The 16,491-nt window shown below is 41.3% G+C and overlaps 1 protein-coding gene across 10 annotated transcripts in view; it reads left to right on the forward strand.

Moving 5' to 3' along the window:
* Nucleotides 1–16,491, forward strand: part of HHAT (hedgehog acyltransferase) — a 347,597-nt gene that overhangs the window by 20,257 nt on the left and 310,849 nt on the right. For 8 of the 10 annotated variants that reach the window (XR_003523359.2, XR_003523361.2, XM_027613626.2 and 5 more), the window contains exons 2-3: nt 4,818–4,905; nt 7,392–7,525. Coding sequence is in view for 8 of the 10 variants with exons in the window: in XM_027613626.2 (XP_027469427.2) it covers nt 4,838–4,905; nt 7,392–7,525 (202 nt within the window). In the remaining 2 variants the exon portion in view is untranslated. The remainder of the gene's footprint in view (nt 1–4,817; nt 4,906–7,391; nt 7,526–16,491) is intronic. The other 2 variants (XM_027613624.2, XM_027613627.2) reach the window with 1 other exon arrangement.

Raw genomic sequence — 16,491 nt, forward strand, 5'->3', positions numbered from 1 at the left:
AACACATTTGAGGGCTTTCCCAGATGGGATTTTATATTTTGTCTTCACAAATAACACAGTTCCCTCAGTCTCAGTAGGAGCTCACTGATACTTGTTGAATGAAGAACTGCATCTAGATTTCATTATTTAAAGTACAGTTTCTGGAAGAATAGAAGTGACGGTCTTGCCGTACTCTCTGCCATGTCTGGAGTTTTAGGTTCAAGTCTAGATACCTCTAAAGAGACAACTGACTGAATGGTAAAGGGTCAAGGAACTAGGTCACTGAAGAAATGGTTGAAGGAATCATGGATGTTTGTCCTGGAAGAGGGCTTGGGATGGAGTGTGTGGCATTAATTATCTTCAAATATTTGAAGGAGTATTATTGGAGAGAATAATTGTCTTTTTAGTATAATAGCAATAACATTAAAAACAAAAAAAATAGCATTTTAGAACTTACTGTGCCCCAGGCACTGTTCTATCACTTTGTAAGTTCATCTGATCCTTATAGCAACCCTCTGACTGTTATCCCTGTTTATACATAAGGAAATTGAGGCATAGAGAGGTTATGCTACTTGTCTTAGGGCATACAACTAGGAAGTAGCAAAGCTGGGATTCGAACTTTGGCTCCACAGCCATCTCTAAATAATTGCATTACCCTGCCTCCATGCCTTTAGTTCCGGAAGGTACAGTTGGACTAGTGGCAGAAAGTTTTTTAAAAACAGAGGGGGGCAGTTTTTGGCTCAGTTTGAGGAAACAACAGGATAATAATCAGAACTGCTTAGAAAAGGTTTCTCTGCCTCTTGGTGTTACTGGAAATGGTCAGGTAGGTTATTGTAAAAGAAATTCCCAAACTGGCTAGAGATTAGATCAGATGACAGTAGGGTCCTTACTGATTTTGAAATTCTGGCCTGGGGGACATAACTATTTTTTTCATATACAAATAATCAACCTTTGTGACATTTTATGTACTAAAGCTCCCTTGTGAACTGCAGTTTTCCCACTAACTTTCCAGAATTTATGTATTAGTGACTCTCACATACTGGAGTGGTAGGCTGTGTCCCTGCCCCCTTTGAAGGTGCCCTTGCTGTGTGCTCTCTCGTAATGAGATGGAATCACTCTTCTCTTCCTGCTTGGATCTGGACTGGTCTTTTGATCAACAAAATGTTCCATGAATTCTGGAGCCTGGTCCTTAAGAGACCTTGCCCCTTCGGTCTTTGTTCTTTTGAACCCCCGAAACCACCGTGCTGTGAAGGGTCAGACCTGCCTAGAGGAGAAGCTAGCACCTACTGCTAGGTGTGGGTGAGGTCCTCTCGGCCCCTCCAGTCCCTGTTGTGCTGTGCAGTTACTTAGTTACGAGAGTGATGCCAGGTAAGATCAGGAGAATGGCCCACATCACCATCCCACAGAATCACGAAGAAAATGGATCTTTGTTGTTTTAAGCCACTATGTGTTGGGTGGTTTATGGTGCAGTGAGACATAACTGATACATGGTATTTTGGTGCATGTTTGGAAGTAGTGCATGTATTTTAAAATATTCTGTAATTAGACGTTCTGCCCAGTCCAGTGGACCTCCTCCAACCCACCCAATCATCGCTCCGTGTTAGTGAAGCCTTTCTGGGTTTGGAGAAGTGTTTTTTGTTAGTATTACATAGTAAAAGAAGAAGACTCTTTGTAAGACTCCTGAGTAGGGTTTGGAGAAAACTGATGTGAGAGGACACAGTGTGTCTGGGTTTGGGTTTCCTCGTGAAAGTTCTCCAATTTGTATTCTGCAAAATAAGTTTGTTTCATCAAATTGGACCCTAGAAAGGAGCAAGTCTCCTAATTTTTCCAAATGTGCTAGAATATCGCCCTACTCTTTGCTTCTCTTCAAAGCCATTGTCAGTTCAGTGTATGTGTGCTCTTTTTGCTTTTCTTACTTTGTGATTTCCAGAGTGTTCATTTGTTCCTAAATTTAGAATCATTTCAATTTTACTCAGCCCTTATCTCTGTGTAACTGCTGACTTTCCCTTCTTATATCTGAGTAAATTGATTTAGTTTGTCATCTTCAGTCAATCTTTTAAGGAAAGTAGGAGTTAGGGCGCCTGGGTGGCTCAGTTGGTTAAGCGACTGCCTTCGGCTCAGGTCATGATCCTGGAGTCCTGGGATCGAGTCCCACATTGGGCTCCCTGCTCAGCAGGGAGTCTGCTTCACCCTCTGACCCTCTTCCCTCTCGTGCTCTCTCTCTCTCAAATAAATAAATAAAATCTTTAAAAAAAAAGAGGAAAGTATGAGTTAGATGGTTCATGTGTGTTTTGATTACATCTAGTTGATTTACAAATTTTCTTCCTAGGGAGCATCTAAATTACACGTAACTTTAAAATTTTCTTTTGCTTGTATGTAGCTTGTATAACCTTCTAGCTTTCCTAATGGATTGATTTCATCATAGACATTGAAAAAAATGAATCTCGTAAGAATAGGGAGGTGGCTGAGGGAAGGCTCTGGAATGAGACTTGGTGGGTCTGAAGCTAAGCTGTGCTGCTTACCAGCTGGGTGATCTGGGGCAAGTTTCTTGACCTTTCTGGGCTTTGGTTTTCTTTTGTGTTAAATGAGGATACCAAAAGTACCAACCTTAAAAAGTTGTTATGAAGATTAAATGAGATAATACTTGTAAAGTGTTTGCTTAGCATAGGTAGCCTATAAATAGCACTTATTATAGTACAGCTGTTACTAAAGTATAAGAAAACTAAGTAGAGGAAAATTTCAGTTTAGGATATTGAGCAACCGTTAATTGGTAGAAGTAACAGTGATGATGCTGGTACCCAAGGATTATTAGCTCAGTGCTGAGTGCTGTTTTGAAAGTCCTCTGGTGCATGTCGGTGTGTGGTTATAGCTCATTCACACTGGATATATCAAGACCAAGCAGTAGAAAACATTTAAAATGGAAGTGTTTGGAATCCATTTGTAGCATGCATCAAAAATAAAGATACATTTGAAGTGATATTGGAAATTGCTGGGGGAAAGCATCTTACAGAAGTTATGTTTATGCACATTTTTGGCTTTGGCATAGTGAACTGTGCCTCTCTGCCAAGGAACAGGATTTCTGCCTGTGAAAGAGTGGGAGCTGGGAAGTTGGGTTCTGGTTTTTGCTCCATCACTGGCTTCTCTGTGTGCTTGGGCAGATCGCTGCCTTTCCCTGAGCAGGATTCTGATTCCTGAAAAAGAGCTAACTGTTAGCCCTCCTGGTGAGTAGAGTAGATGATATCTTTGAAAGCAGGTGGAGTGTTAAATTACAAAGTGAATGCAAATGTATGTTTCTTCAGTATGGAAAAAACTCTGTTAGCTGCCATTTTACAGCTAGGATTTTATTCTGTGGGCCTCTTGAGTTCTGTAATCCCCAGATAAATACTTTTTTGAAATACCCAGCCTCAGGGGCTTTTACACCCCAATATGTAGGTAAAATTCCTTGTTACTCCAGTCTGACTTCTTTCCCTTTGATCTCAGAGGAACCTGCTATGATTTCCTTCTAACACCTAATATTAAATGTACTTTCTCTCTCTTTGTCTTCATTTACCTCAAATATTCTTCTCTTGTCAATAACATTTAGTTTTGAGATACTGTGATCTTACAGCTCTGGAGTTGCTGTTATTGTTTTCTTTTTCAATCCTACTGCTTCCTGGCCTGGTTTCCTGTCAGGTATGACTTAATTTTTCTTTGTGTTGCTTGGATCTAGCACTTTCTCTCTACTTCCTCGCGAATTGCTGCCCTTCCTGCCTCTAGATTACCACACTTCCTGAAGCTTCATTCAAATAGTTAAATGTACTGGCTCATAAGCCTGCGGTTTCTTCAGCGAATCAAATCCAAACTTGTAATACTTTATGTTTAAGACCCTCTGCCACATGACTCCTGCTCTCCCTCCCCCTCCACTATCTACATTTGTACTTCTTCACAGTCCTGGCCAGTATTCCCACTAAGGCGGCCGACTTCTCAGACCCATCCCTTTCCCATCACACATCCTGGCATCTCTTCTTAGCTCTCACATATCAATGGTACAGCCTCAGTTATGTAGATTAATCAGGTAGGCATTTACTTAAACACAGGCTGTACTGCTATCCGTTGGCTTTTCCTGTAGAAGTAATTTACAAATGGTGATTAGCTTCTGGGCTGTCTCGCAGATACCCACTAAGCCGATAATGCTATTGCAGGGTGGGATCTGTGCATGAACAACAGAAAAGAAGCATTACTTACACATTTGAGTAAGGACCTCTTTGATTTTTATCATGATAGCCTATCCCTAAAGAAGAGCATGCTTGCTTAGAGAAGGAGAAATAGAAACTTGAGAATTTTCTGAGTGTTTAGGAACCTTTATAGGTTTGGACACTTAAAAGTTCTAGTTATATTCCCCAGTGTCCAACTTGCCTTTTCTTTGATACTGTTGGGTCATTGAATCCTTTAAACATATCTACTCTGATTTGCTTTCTGAGGGCACAGCTGAAATGAATACAGAAGAAAACACTGGGGCGAGGAATTTTCTTGAGATAGGTGGGCAAGAGCTGAAAAGAGAGGTGTAGGGAAGAAAGATCTGTTAAGGATGACACGTGAGTGTCTGTGGTGGTGGTGTTTTGAGGTGGCATTCCCGGGACTGTGAGTGATGAAACAACACAAGTGGGAATATGCATATCATTCCCTTGGGGATAAGCAAAGAAGTGGTGAAGAAGAGACGCCGGGCAGAAGGCTGTCCAGGTGACCCCCAAGGGGGGGGGCAACAGTTTGTTTGCTTTCGGGGTGGCCTGGGGTTGGGTTGGGGTGTGGACAACACGTGAGACCTGAGTGAGAGCTCTGGGGATGCCCTTCTGCTGAAGGAAGCCTGGCAGCAGGTGGGATGGCCATGCCACGCGGAGAGTCTGTGAAATCTCATCACATCAGGAAGAAAACCAGAGCTTTGGTGAGGTAGGCTTCTGATGAATTAAATTCACTAACTGGACCTGTTGGACAGATCATAGCTAATATTTTGGGGGCACTTACTTGGTGCCAGGCCTTAGATAAGCATTTTACATTAAATTTTAATTCAACAACCCTGTGAGGAAACCTATCTAAGAGGTTGTGACCCACTCAAGTTCCTCTACCAGTAAATGGCAGAACTGCCCTCCCCTCTCCCACTCTGACTCTCCCCCGCACGCCCCCGCCCCCATCTGCTTGATGCAGGCTTTCCTAGCATGCTGTCGGATGGAGGCTATTTGGTCCAGTCCCCACATTTTAAATGTGAAGATTCAGCTCTGCTGCTTTGTTGCTGGTTAGTATGTATCTTTGTGTAGGTGTCTGCAAAACGGGCACAATATAGCTAAGAGCACCAGAAAGGGAAACGTTTTAACACTGAATTTTTTGGTTCCCCACAGTTAATTAATGCAGAGGAATTGTCCTAGAAGAGAATGTCCCTGGAAAGCTTCTAAATAGCAGGGCTTCTATAACTTTCATTTCATCTCTTAAGATTATGTTCACATTTCAGTAGCATTTTTAGGGGACTTTGCTAATCACATATTCTAAATGGAGGTGAGGAGGCCATCCAATATACCAACATCCTTTGAAAGGAGACACATAAAACCCAGAGGTTAAAGGTAACTTCCCACTAACGGGAAGACTATGCTATTCCCACAAAATTCCACAAAGAAATTCTCAGGTATTCTAGGAGATGCCAGGCATTTAAAAATAAAGTGTGAGTAGAAATGTTTAAAGCTAGAAATGGTTCTGAAAAATAGCAGGGGGACCTGAGAAGGTGTCGTTGAGGGCTTGAGAGTGTTTGGGATTGAAAACGTTAAGTGCCTGCCTCTGGATCCCTTAGGTTGCCGGAGACCAAACTGCCTGAGCAACTTTTAGGTCATGACCAGTAGGTACTCTGGGTGGAGGACCACTGACTTCTGACCTATTTTATGAAAGCCAAAGTTTGCATCTTTTTCTGCTCTGTCTCTCTTAGCTTGAAGAGACGAGTTTGTGCGTAGTGGATTATGAGCCAGGCTGTAGGGACAAGTAACTTTGTAAACTGGCATTAATGGAGCTGGCTCTGGCTGAGGGGAGGCATGGAGTCTCGGTGGTCCCAAGACCTGGATTTGAGCACTGGCTCAGTTATTTCTGACGGTGTGGCCTTATTCTTCACATTTGTCCTCTGTAAAATGCCTCTCCCTCTCGCTCCACCTTCTTCACTAGGTGTTGTGAAAATAAAATGAGATGTGTGAATTCTGATTCTTGGCATTACTGTCCCATCTGAGAAGTGCTTGCATGGGGCTTAAAATTTGCTCCTATTTGAATTTGGCATCCACAGTGAGACATATTTGAGAGGCTTAAGTAAAGCATTGAGAGCATTTAACTCTTTGTTACTGGGGAGCTGATTATTTAATTTGCAGAATTTTAGGACTTCCTATCACCTGCCGTAATACTTAGATTATAGACATGGCTGGCGTAAGAGAGAGATCGAGAATAGCAGAGGCTTAAACAACCTGGAAGTGCATTTCTCTTTCATGTAATAGTCCAGATATAAATGGTCTGGGGCAGTTTTGGGGGTGGGGTGGTACATGGAGTCAGGGACGGAGGCTCCTCGATCTTCTTTTCCCACATGGCTCTCACCTCTTGGCCCGAGGTGGCTGTCCCAGCTCTGGCCACCAGGAAGGGCATGGCCACAGCCTTACAGCCAGAGCTATTCAAATGCCCACACTTGGCTACACTATATAGTTGAGCTTAGCATCCATGCCTTCAGATAAAAATTCCATTACTGGGTAAAAAGGGGGACTAAATATTGTGGGATCTGCCACAGTTGCTGGGGGTCAGGTTATCACTTCCCTTTAAGAAGTTTACATAAGATGGAAGACGGCGGTTTTCATTCACCTACTCATGTAAACAACTATGGGATGACATTTGAAGGGGAGAACCAGGAGGTTAAGGCTGTTGGCTTAGAACAGGTTTGGAGATGATCTGTACTTTTCTTCTATTCAGGATTTAAAATTATTTATTATTCATGGAGCACTAGTCCCCTCTCGCTACATTCTACACCCTGTGTTTGGGTACTGGGGACTCAGAGATCATGGTCCCTGCTCTCCAAAGGCCCACCCCACAGGGGGAGGCAGGCGTGTCCGGCATTGAGCACATGACTGTCTGGTGTGCATTCTGATGAGAGGCAGATGGGGGGCTGTGGGAGCTCATAGGGAAGACCTGCCCATCCCAAGGAAGGCAGGGCGTGTGCATGTACGTGTGCGTGTTTGTATGTGTGCGTGTATTTTGGATGCAGGATGCATAAGGTCACTGGCAGAAGGAAGTATAACTGGTGTTATATCTGTATCGCCTGAAGTAGTGACGGGTCCCCGAGAGAGCAAGTGAACTGATACGATGCTCTGTTTCCTAGTGTCATGTCTATGGCTTAATGTCTTTATTTCTGTTTCTCTTTCTAGAAACTCTCAGTGTGTCTGCCTGGACAATTTGTCACAAGGAACAATGCTGCCCCGATGGGAACTGTCTTTTTACCTGTTTGCTTCACTAGGCTTCCACTTATATTCTTTCTATGAAGTTTACAAAGCTTCCAGAGGTAAGGCCCCAACTTTCCTGACCTTCTATCAAGAAAGGAAGGAGGAAGGAAGTGCTCAGAGGTAGAAGATTCAGGAAGATTATCTAATGGGCTGGGGATGACTTGGCCCCTGCTTTGCTTTCCCCGCTGTGGGACTTTGAGTCCATGATCTGAGTCAGTGCAATTTTCCACCCCAATCCTGGATCTTGGAGTGGATCCTGTAAGAGGAGGGTTTGACTCAATGGCTATTGAAGGCTGTGGAGGTGATGTGCAGTAACCTCTTCCATCTCTCTTCCATCATCATTGCTCTCAGACATGTGGAGGCAGCTCACAGTATTAGAGGCCTAGACTCCTTTGTCCTTTTGTTCTGCTGTGTTTTAGTGCTTTGTAATCTTGTTGAAGAAGAATCATCACCAAATCCACATTCCAGCCCATAGGAAGGGGGGTGAGAATCCTCCTGTCCTTTAAGGGGAGCTCAGCAAGTTACCCTTGTCACTTCTGCTCACCCCCAGTTGGCCAGTGCCAGGACTTATGGACACACCTGGGAGGCTGAGAAACATCATCTTTAGCTTGGTGGCCATGCGCCACTCAGACTTCCCATGTCATGGAAGAACGGAAGAAAGAAATGAGGAGGGACCATGATGGTCTCTTCCGTAATCAGGGACAGTTTCTTAGAGGAGATGATGATTACTTACGACGATTTTGTCGTAAGACAGAACAGGAGCCCGCCAAGTAGGGAAGATGTCAGAGGATCTGTGGAAAGAGGAGTTTGTAGGCAAAGGGACAGAACTTTGGGGTGTGAGGAAGCATAGCATGGTCTGGCAGCTACAAACCACTCGGTGGGACTGGAGTATAGAATGTGAGGGGACAGTGGTAGGAGGTGAGCTTAGATCAGAAAGCAGGGAAAGACTGTGAAAGACATTTCATTATTTATGTGTGGAGTCTGGCAGGAGAGTATGCTGAAAAGTCACTTAAGATGGTAAAGCACATGTGGATTTGGAGAAGCACAGGTGAGAGTGCTCTGCTCTAAACACCTACCTCCTTATGGATCACTGGGACTGATTTTGATATGCATCCCCAGGATTGATTTTTCTCCCATTCTACATATGTCCCACTCAAAGCCATGGGCTTGGGTGCAGAAACAGACCATCTACAGTAGATGAGGAATGTTCTTTTGTCCGGGCTGGCCAAGTAGTTGTATTCCCCTGCTGGAGCCTCTGAGCTCCCATGTGGGGGAGCCAACCCTGCTCTGTGTCAGGCACCATATTAGATACTACATGTACCTTGTCTCGTTCGAACTTTACAACAGCGCTACGAGATGGTATATTACTTCAAAGACAGGCTTGACAGCAGAAACACAGCCTCCAATATAACTGTTCCAAGGCTCATATGGTGTCCAGACAGCATCAAAGAGCCTGGCTCCTCCTACCATGTCCCTCTGCCATCTTCGTCATGTGGCTTCACCTCATGATGTAAGGTGGCTGCTTCAGCTCCAGCTGTCATGTTCACTTTTCTCCCAGAAGGGAGGATGGAAGGGAAGGGAAGGGGAGGATAAGCCCTCTTCTTTTCTGAGTATGACTTGAAAGTTGCTTACATCATATCCATTGACATACCATTTGCTAGAACTCAGTCCTGTAGCCACATCAACTGTGAGGGGAGCAAGTAAATGTAATCTTTGGTTGGAAGTCCCATTTATCCAGCTAAATTCAAAGGTTCTATTATAGAGGAGGAAAGAATTAGCAGCTAGTCTTTTCCATAAATGGAGGAGGAAAGAATGGATATTAGCAGCCAATCAGTAGTCTTTTCCATAAATGGATGTCAGTATTCCAGATTTTCGCCATTCTAGTAGGGGTGTAGTGGTATCTCATTGTTTTAATTTGCATTTCCCAGATGACATGTGATATGGAGCATCTTCATATGCTCATTGCCATATATATCTAATCTTCTTTGGTGAGGTGTTCAGGTCTTTTGCCCACTTTTTAATTGGATTGTTTATTTTCTTATTCTTGAGTTTTAATAGTTCCTTGTATATTTTGGATAATGATTTTTGCAAATATTTTCTTCCAGCTTGTGGCTTGTCACCTTATTCTCTTGACAGTGTCTTTTACAGAGCAGATATTTTAAATTTTGGTTAAGTCCAGTTTACCAATTGTTTCTTTCATACGTTGTGTCTTGGGTATCTAAAAAGTACTTCCTAGAGCCAAGGGCTTCTAGATTTTCTCTTATGTTATCTTCTAAGAGTTCAGTAGTGTTGCATTTTATATTTAGATCTATAATATCCATTTTCAGTTAATTTTTATCAAGTGTGTAAAATCTGCATCTAGATTTACTTTTTTGAATGTGGATGTCCGGGTCCAGCATCGTTTGAAAGACCATCTTTCCTGTGTTGTATTACCTTTGCTCCTTTGTCAAAGGTCAGTTTACTGAATTTATGTGGGTCTTTTACTTGGCTTTCTATTCCTCTATTTGTCTGTTCTTTCACCAATGCCACAGGCTCTTGGATACTGAGGCTTCATAGTAAGTCTTAAAATTGGATGACTTTGACTTTGTTCTTCTCCTTCAATATTGTGTTGGCTATTCTGGATCTTTTGCCTCTCCATATAAATTTTAGAATCATGTCGTCAGTATCCAAAAGGGACTTGCTGGGATTTTGATTTGGATTGCATTGAATCTATACATGAAGTTGAGTAGAACTGACATCTTAACAATATTGAGTCGTCTTCCTATCCATGAACATGGAATATCTCGATTTTTTTTTTTATTCATCAGAGTTTTCTAGTTCTCCTAACATATAACTTGTATGTATTTTGTTAGATTTATAGCTAAGTATTTCACTTTTTGGGGTGCTAACATAAATGGTATTGTGTTCTTAATTGTAAATTTCACTTGTTCATTGCTGATCTATAGGAAAGTAATTGACTTTTGCATATAAATCCTGTATCCTGTAACCTTGCTATAATCACTTATTGGTTCCAGCAGTTTTTTTGTAGATTCTTCGGATTTTCTACATAGCTATTTGTATTATCTGCGTACAAAGACAATTTTATTTCTTCCTTTCCATTCAGTATACTTTTTTTTTTTAAGATTTTATTAATTTATTTGACAGAGAGATAGAGCCAGAGAGCACAAGCAGGGGGAATGGCAGAGGGAGAGGGAGAAGTAGGCTCCCTGCTACGCAGGGAGCCCTATGTGGGGCTCGATCCCAGACCCCTGGGATCATGACCTGAGCCAAAGGCAGATGCCTAACTGACTGAGCCATCCAGGTGCCCTCCATTTTGTATACCTTTTATTTCATTTTCTTATTGCACTATCTAGGACTCCCATTATGATATTGAAAAGGAGTGGTGAGAGGGGACACTTTTGCCTTTTCTCCTGGTCTTAGCAGGAAAGCTTTCTGACCATTAAGTATGATGTTCACTGTAGGTTTTTTGTAAGTGTTCTTAATCCAGTTGAGGAAGTTCCCTTCTATTTCTAGTTTGCTGAGAGTTATTTGTAAATGGGTGTTGGATTTTGTCGAATGCTTTTTGTGCCTGTATTGATAAGACCATTGGTTTTTCTTTTTTGGCTTGTTGATGTTATGGATTACACTAACTCATTTTTGTGAGTCTTTGTCCATGAGTTTGTTTTTAACAAACCTCTACTGGACTCAGCAGGGCAGGTCTTCTGCTCTGTGTGTTGTTAGGTGGGGCTGCAGTCGTCTGGTGGCTCACTCATGTGGCTAGCCAAGACCTCAGTGGGGGGCTGTCAGCTAGCATGCAGAGGTTCTCTCTGCATGGCTCTCCACATGGTTTATATTTCTTATAACAGGACAGCTGGGGTCAAGAGGGAGTATTGCAAGTACACAAAAGCAGAAGCTACAGATCTCTTGAAGCTCAGCCTGGGAAGTTGTGCAGTTCACTTCCGCCTCATTTATTGGTGAAAGCAAATCACAGCTCCAGTCCAGATTCAAGGGGAGTAAAGACTACACCTCTTTATGGCTGGAGCAGCATGCATGTGCATAGAATTTATGGCCATCCTCTTAGGAGTCTATTACAATGGGTGTTGTATGTTTTTTACCCAGATGAGGATACAGAGGCTGACAAATATAACTTGTCTAAGGTCACACATTTAATAAGTTCTAATGGAACTGGGTTTAAACTCAGAGGTGTCCAACTTGAGACCCAATATTTGTTCTGTTCTGCCACTCATATTTATTGATAATTTAATTCCTAAAGCACCTCGCTTTAAAAGAGGAAGCCCTTTTGTCTATTCTACTATAAAATTTTATCAAAAATTGGAATAAAATGTTTCCTTTCTGTGTCCTGCTGGCTGCTGGGATGGGATCCTTCTGTGGATAGTATGAAGCTTTTCTGCACCTCAGCTGATTCAGAGGCTGTCATGCTGTTTGACTTATTAGTAACCACTCCCTAGCCTGAAGCTTCTTTTATCCTCTGTTTTCCTTTAAATGTCAGTGCCAAAGTGTTTCTCAGGTTACTCCCAAGAAATGTCTTCTTTCTCTAATACTTTTGCCAGTTCAGCTCATGGAAGCCGGATCCCCTTGTCTTGCCAAAATATGTTTAATGGTGCAATGTTAAGTCTTCTTGGCTCCATGTCTTACTGTCTAGTTTGGCAAAAAGTGCTCCTTAGCTGCATGATAGAAGTAGGTCACCGGGAAAACTGTTTCTTCTGTAAACTTTTTTGGGATGTTTGTATCTGGAGCAAATAGAGTGCCTAGAACATAATACAGGCTCAAAACTTACCCACTAAGTGAAATGCCACCAGTGCGTATCTGCATGGCTGCTTTCTCTGGGTGCGGACCAGGCAGCCTGTTCACTGCACTCTGTCTGGGGAAGCAGGGTTGTCAGGCCATTAGGGACAGCAGATTGATTCTAACGGCCTTCTCAAATGGAATCTTTTGGTAAATTCACAACAGGGACTGAACAGAACAGCCCTTCTTCCTCCCAACTCTACCAGGTGTAGAGCATCTCTAAGTCACGTGGAAATACTTGGGTTGGGGTGGTGGGGATCTGCTGTGCTTGGTGACTTCTCCCCTCGAGCTCTGTAGCACTGTGGCTAATCCAGACCTACTGCGTCAAGTGTATGCCCTTGTGGTTCAGTAGATGTAGAAACACTTTTATGTCCCTCTGCGTACACTTAACATGAGGAAAGATGAGATCTGCCGTGCAGTGACCTTGAAAGAGTTAATGCTCCCACCTAAAAGAGACCCCTATATTGTAGTGTTCTTATCAGTTTGATGCAGTTCTTGAAATGAAAAGAGTCGAATTGTCATCAGTAAAAACCTGAGTGATTGGCAGTCACCTGGGAAAGCAGCTGGAAGGGGAAGTCTTAGACTACTGCTTCAATTTATTTATTGGTTTATATTCAGGTTTATTTCTTCTTGTACTATTTTGACATTTTGTAGCTTTCTAGGGATCTATGCAGTTATGTAGGTTTTCAATTTGATTAGTATAGTGTGGTTCATAATACTCATATTTAAAATTTTTTGGTTTCTGTCGTTTTGCTTTCCTCTCTTACTGTGTATTTTGTTTTACATCTTCTTCCCTCCCTCCCTCCCTCCCTCCCTCCCTTCCTCCCTCTTTTTCTGCTTTGATCAATTGTGCCAGAGAGCTTAGGAATCTTTCCAGATTTGGCTTTGTTCGGTTTCTCAGTTGTTTCCTTTTGTTCTCCAATTCACTGATTTCTGCTCTTATTATTTCTTATTGTTTCTTTGGATTTGCTCTGTTCTTTTCATTCCAACTGTATGAGTTGAATGTGTAGCTCACTTATTTTGTAAGGAATCTATTTATATTGTTGTATCATACCTGATAGCTTTTCTCAGAAGGATTTCCAGAAGAGGCATTGCGGAGTCAAACTACATGAATATTTTTAAGGTTCTTGATAGACTTCCCCAGACTGTTCTCCGGGAAGGTTGTGCCAATAATACTTCTTCTTTTGGAGAGTGTCCCTCTTGTGTTTCAGCAAGTTGAGCCTTTCTTCTTTAGCCCATCTCACATGTATTTGGTGTATGATTGAAGTGAAAAGTTAAATTATTTTTTCCCAAATAGATAACCAAGCATGATTAACTATTTCCTTTCATATTGAATTATGATGCAATCTTGATTTGCTACATTCTTTTTTTAGAAGATTTTATTAGTGACAGAGAATGGACACACATGTGCATGTGTGTGAGTGGGGAAAGGGGCAGAGGGGAAGAGAATCTGAAACAGACTCCGTGCAGCACAGAGCCCAAGGTGGGGCTCGATCCCACGACTGGGAGATCAAGACCTGAGCCAAAACCAAGAGTCAGCCGCTTAACCATCTGAGCCACCCAGGTGCTCCTCTCATTGCTAAATGCTTATATAGACACCAGACTGTTTTGGGGGGGGAGCTGTCTTTTCTGTTTCATTGATTTCTCAATCAATTTATACATCATTACTGTACTGTTTTAATTAAAAAATGCTTTATAAAATATTTGAGTATCTGGTGGAATAAGTTACTGCTCATCGTTCTTCATTTCCACACTTAGCTATTCTCACTGGTTTATTCTTCCATATACATATTTGAAACTGTTCTGAAAAAATCTCATTAGGGTTTTAATTAGAATTGCAGGAAATTAATTTGTAAATAATTAATATTCTTATAATATTGTATTTTTCCACCCACAGATGTGGTATTTTTTCTTTATTCATTCAGGGTCTTCTGTTATTTCCCTTAGTAAAGGTTGCTGATCTTTTTCATAACAGGTCCTGCTAAAATTCCTCAGAGTGAGTCCTTTTTTTCTTTTTCCTTTTATGATTGGGAAATTTTCCAATTATATTTCCTATAATTTGTAGCTGATTATTTCTGGTCTAAAGGTATATATTCTGGTTTATGTATGTTAAATTCCAACTATTTATTGAATTCTCTTAATGTTCCATTAACTTATTTTTGATTTTCCTAATTTTTGTGTTTAGATAACATCATCTGCAGATCATGCTAATGGTCTTGCTTCATCTATGATTGATTAGCTGGGACTTTTAGAACAATATAGTAGTTGGGAAAGAATGCTATTTTTATTTTAATTCTAATTTTAATGGAAATCCCTATATTGTTTTTAGCATTACTGAAAAATTGAATAAACTTTTCTTTCTTTTTTTAAATTGTGCTAAGGAATCTGGCTAGCTCCCTTTAACTAAATTTTTTAAAATCAGCAGTGGGGGCGCCTGGGTGGCTCAGTCGTTAAGCGTCTGCCTTTGGCTCTGGCCCTGATCCCAGGGTCCTGGGATCGAACCCCACATCAGGCTCCCTGCTCAGCCAGGAGCCTGCTTCTCCCTCTCCCACTCCCCCTGCTTGTGTTCCCTCTCTAGCTGTGTCTCTGTCAAATAAATAAATAAATAAAATCTTTAACAACAACAAAAAAATCAGCAGTAAATGTTGAATTCATTTTTAAAGCATCTATTCAGATGATTGCATAGTTCTTTCCCTTTCAAGCTGTTGACATATTTTAAAGTTATACATTTTCCAGTATGGCTTATATGGATTCCTACAAGAAACCTATGACTATGGTATATTTAAATACACTGCTTCTTTCCAAATTTGTTTTTTTTAATTATTAATTTCTAAGTGAGATTCGTTGGTGTGGTTTTATTTTTTGTTTCATCAGATTTTAATATCAGCATTCTGTTAACTTTATAAAATGGGGAAGTTTTTCATTGTGCATGCTTGGAACTATTTAAATAGTGTACGAGATGTCAGCATCAAAATTTGATATTCACTTGTAAGTTTGTCTAGGCATGGACTCTTTGGAAATAGATTCACTGAAAACTTCAGTATCTTTCAGTTATTTCAGGTTATATTTAGGTTTTCTTAAGTCAGTTTGAGTAATTTATATTTTTCTTTTTTTGTTTTAGATTTTATTTTTACATAATCTCTACACCCAACATGGGGCTTGAACTCACACCCAACGTGGGGCTCGAATTCAAAACCCTGAGATCAAGATTGCATGCTCCACCATCTGAGCCAGCCAGGCACCCCTATATTTTTCCTTTTCATTGAAATTTTCAAATGTATTAACATCCAGTTGTAGATCGCATAATGTTTTGAAACACACGTCTCATTTTTTCTGTTTTACGGAATTTAGCAAAGGTTTTGTCTACTTAGTGGATCTGTTCTCTTTTTCAAAAAACAATCTCTTGGGTTTATTTATAAATTCTACCATTTTTATTTTTTCTGTGACAATTACTCTCTGTTGAACTGTAGGCCACCCTAGATCCTTTCGGCTTTCCAGAGCCCAGGTTCAAGTTTTATGGTGTGGCTCTCTTCCTGAAAAGTTGCATATTAGGGGCATTTTTATAAACAGAGTGGTATTTTCCATAAATTTGCATTTCCATTTCACAGACACTTTATTTTCATTTTTAAAAACTTGAGTGAGCAAAGGTTACTGTTTCTTTTTTTTTATTTTTTTAAAGATTTTATTTATCCGACAGAGAGAGACACAGCGAGAGAGGGAACACAAGCAGGGGGAGTGGGAGAGGGAGAAGCAGGCTTCCTGCGGAGCAGGAGCCCGATGCAGGGCTCCATCCCAGGACCCTGGGACCATGACCTGAGCCGAAGGCAGATGCTTAACGACTGAGCCACCCAGGCGCCCCAAAGGTTAATGTTTCTCTAAATAAACTCTGTAGCACCAGGAAGCATATATTTAAGCAAGTATGAACAAATGATTCATTTGAATTGCCATGTCCAATTTCTTTGTTTATGTAGTAGGTGTTCTGAAAGTGGAATACAATTATAGTTGAACATTTTCACCTTCTACCTTCTGTTTATTCCTAAACTCACCTGTTCTTATCACATCACTAGTCTCAGTTTATAAGGAAAGGAGATAGCAGCACATTTACAGATTCTTCTTTGTGTTCCTAACACACTAACCTCTCATGAGGGGCGGGCTTTGTAATCAGGAGGTAATTTTCCCCACTTGCTTTTGTGACCAGAGGAATTTGGTTGCCAGCCAGCTGCAACTCTGTGGGGCCCAG

The sequence above is a fragment of the Zalophus californianus genome, chromosome 10 (assembly GCF_009762305.2).
Source record: "Zalophus californianus isolate mZalCal1 chromosome 10, mZalCal1.pri.v2, whole genome shotgun sequence".
NCBI lineage: Eukaryota > Metazoa > Chordata > Mammalia > Carnivora > Otariidae > Zalophus > Zalophus californianus.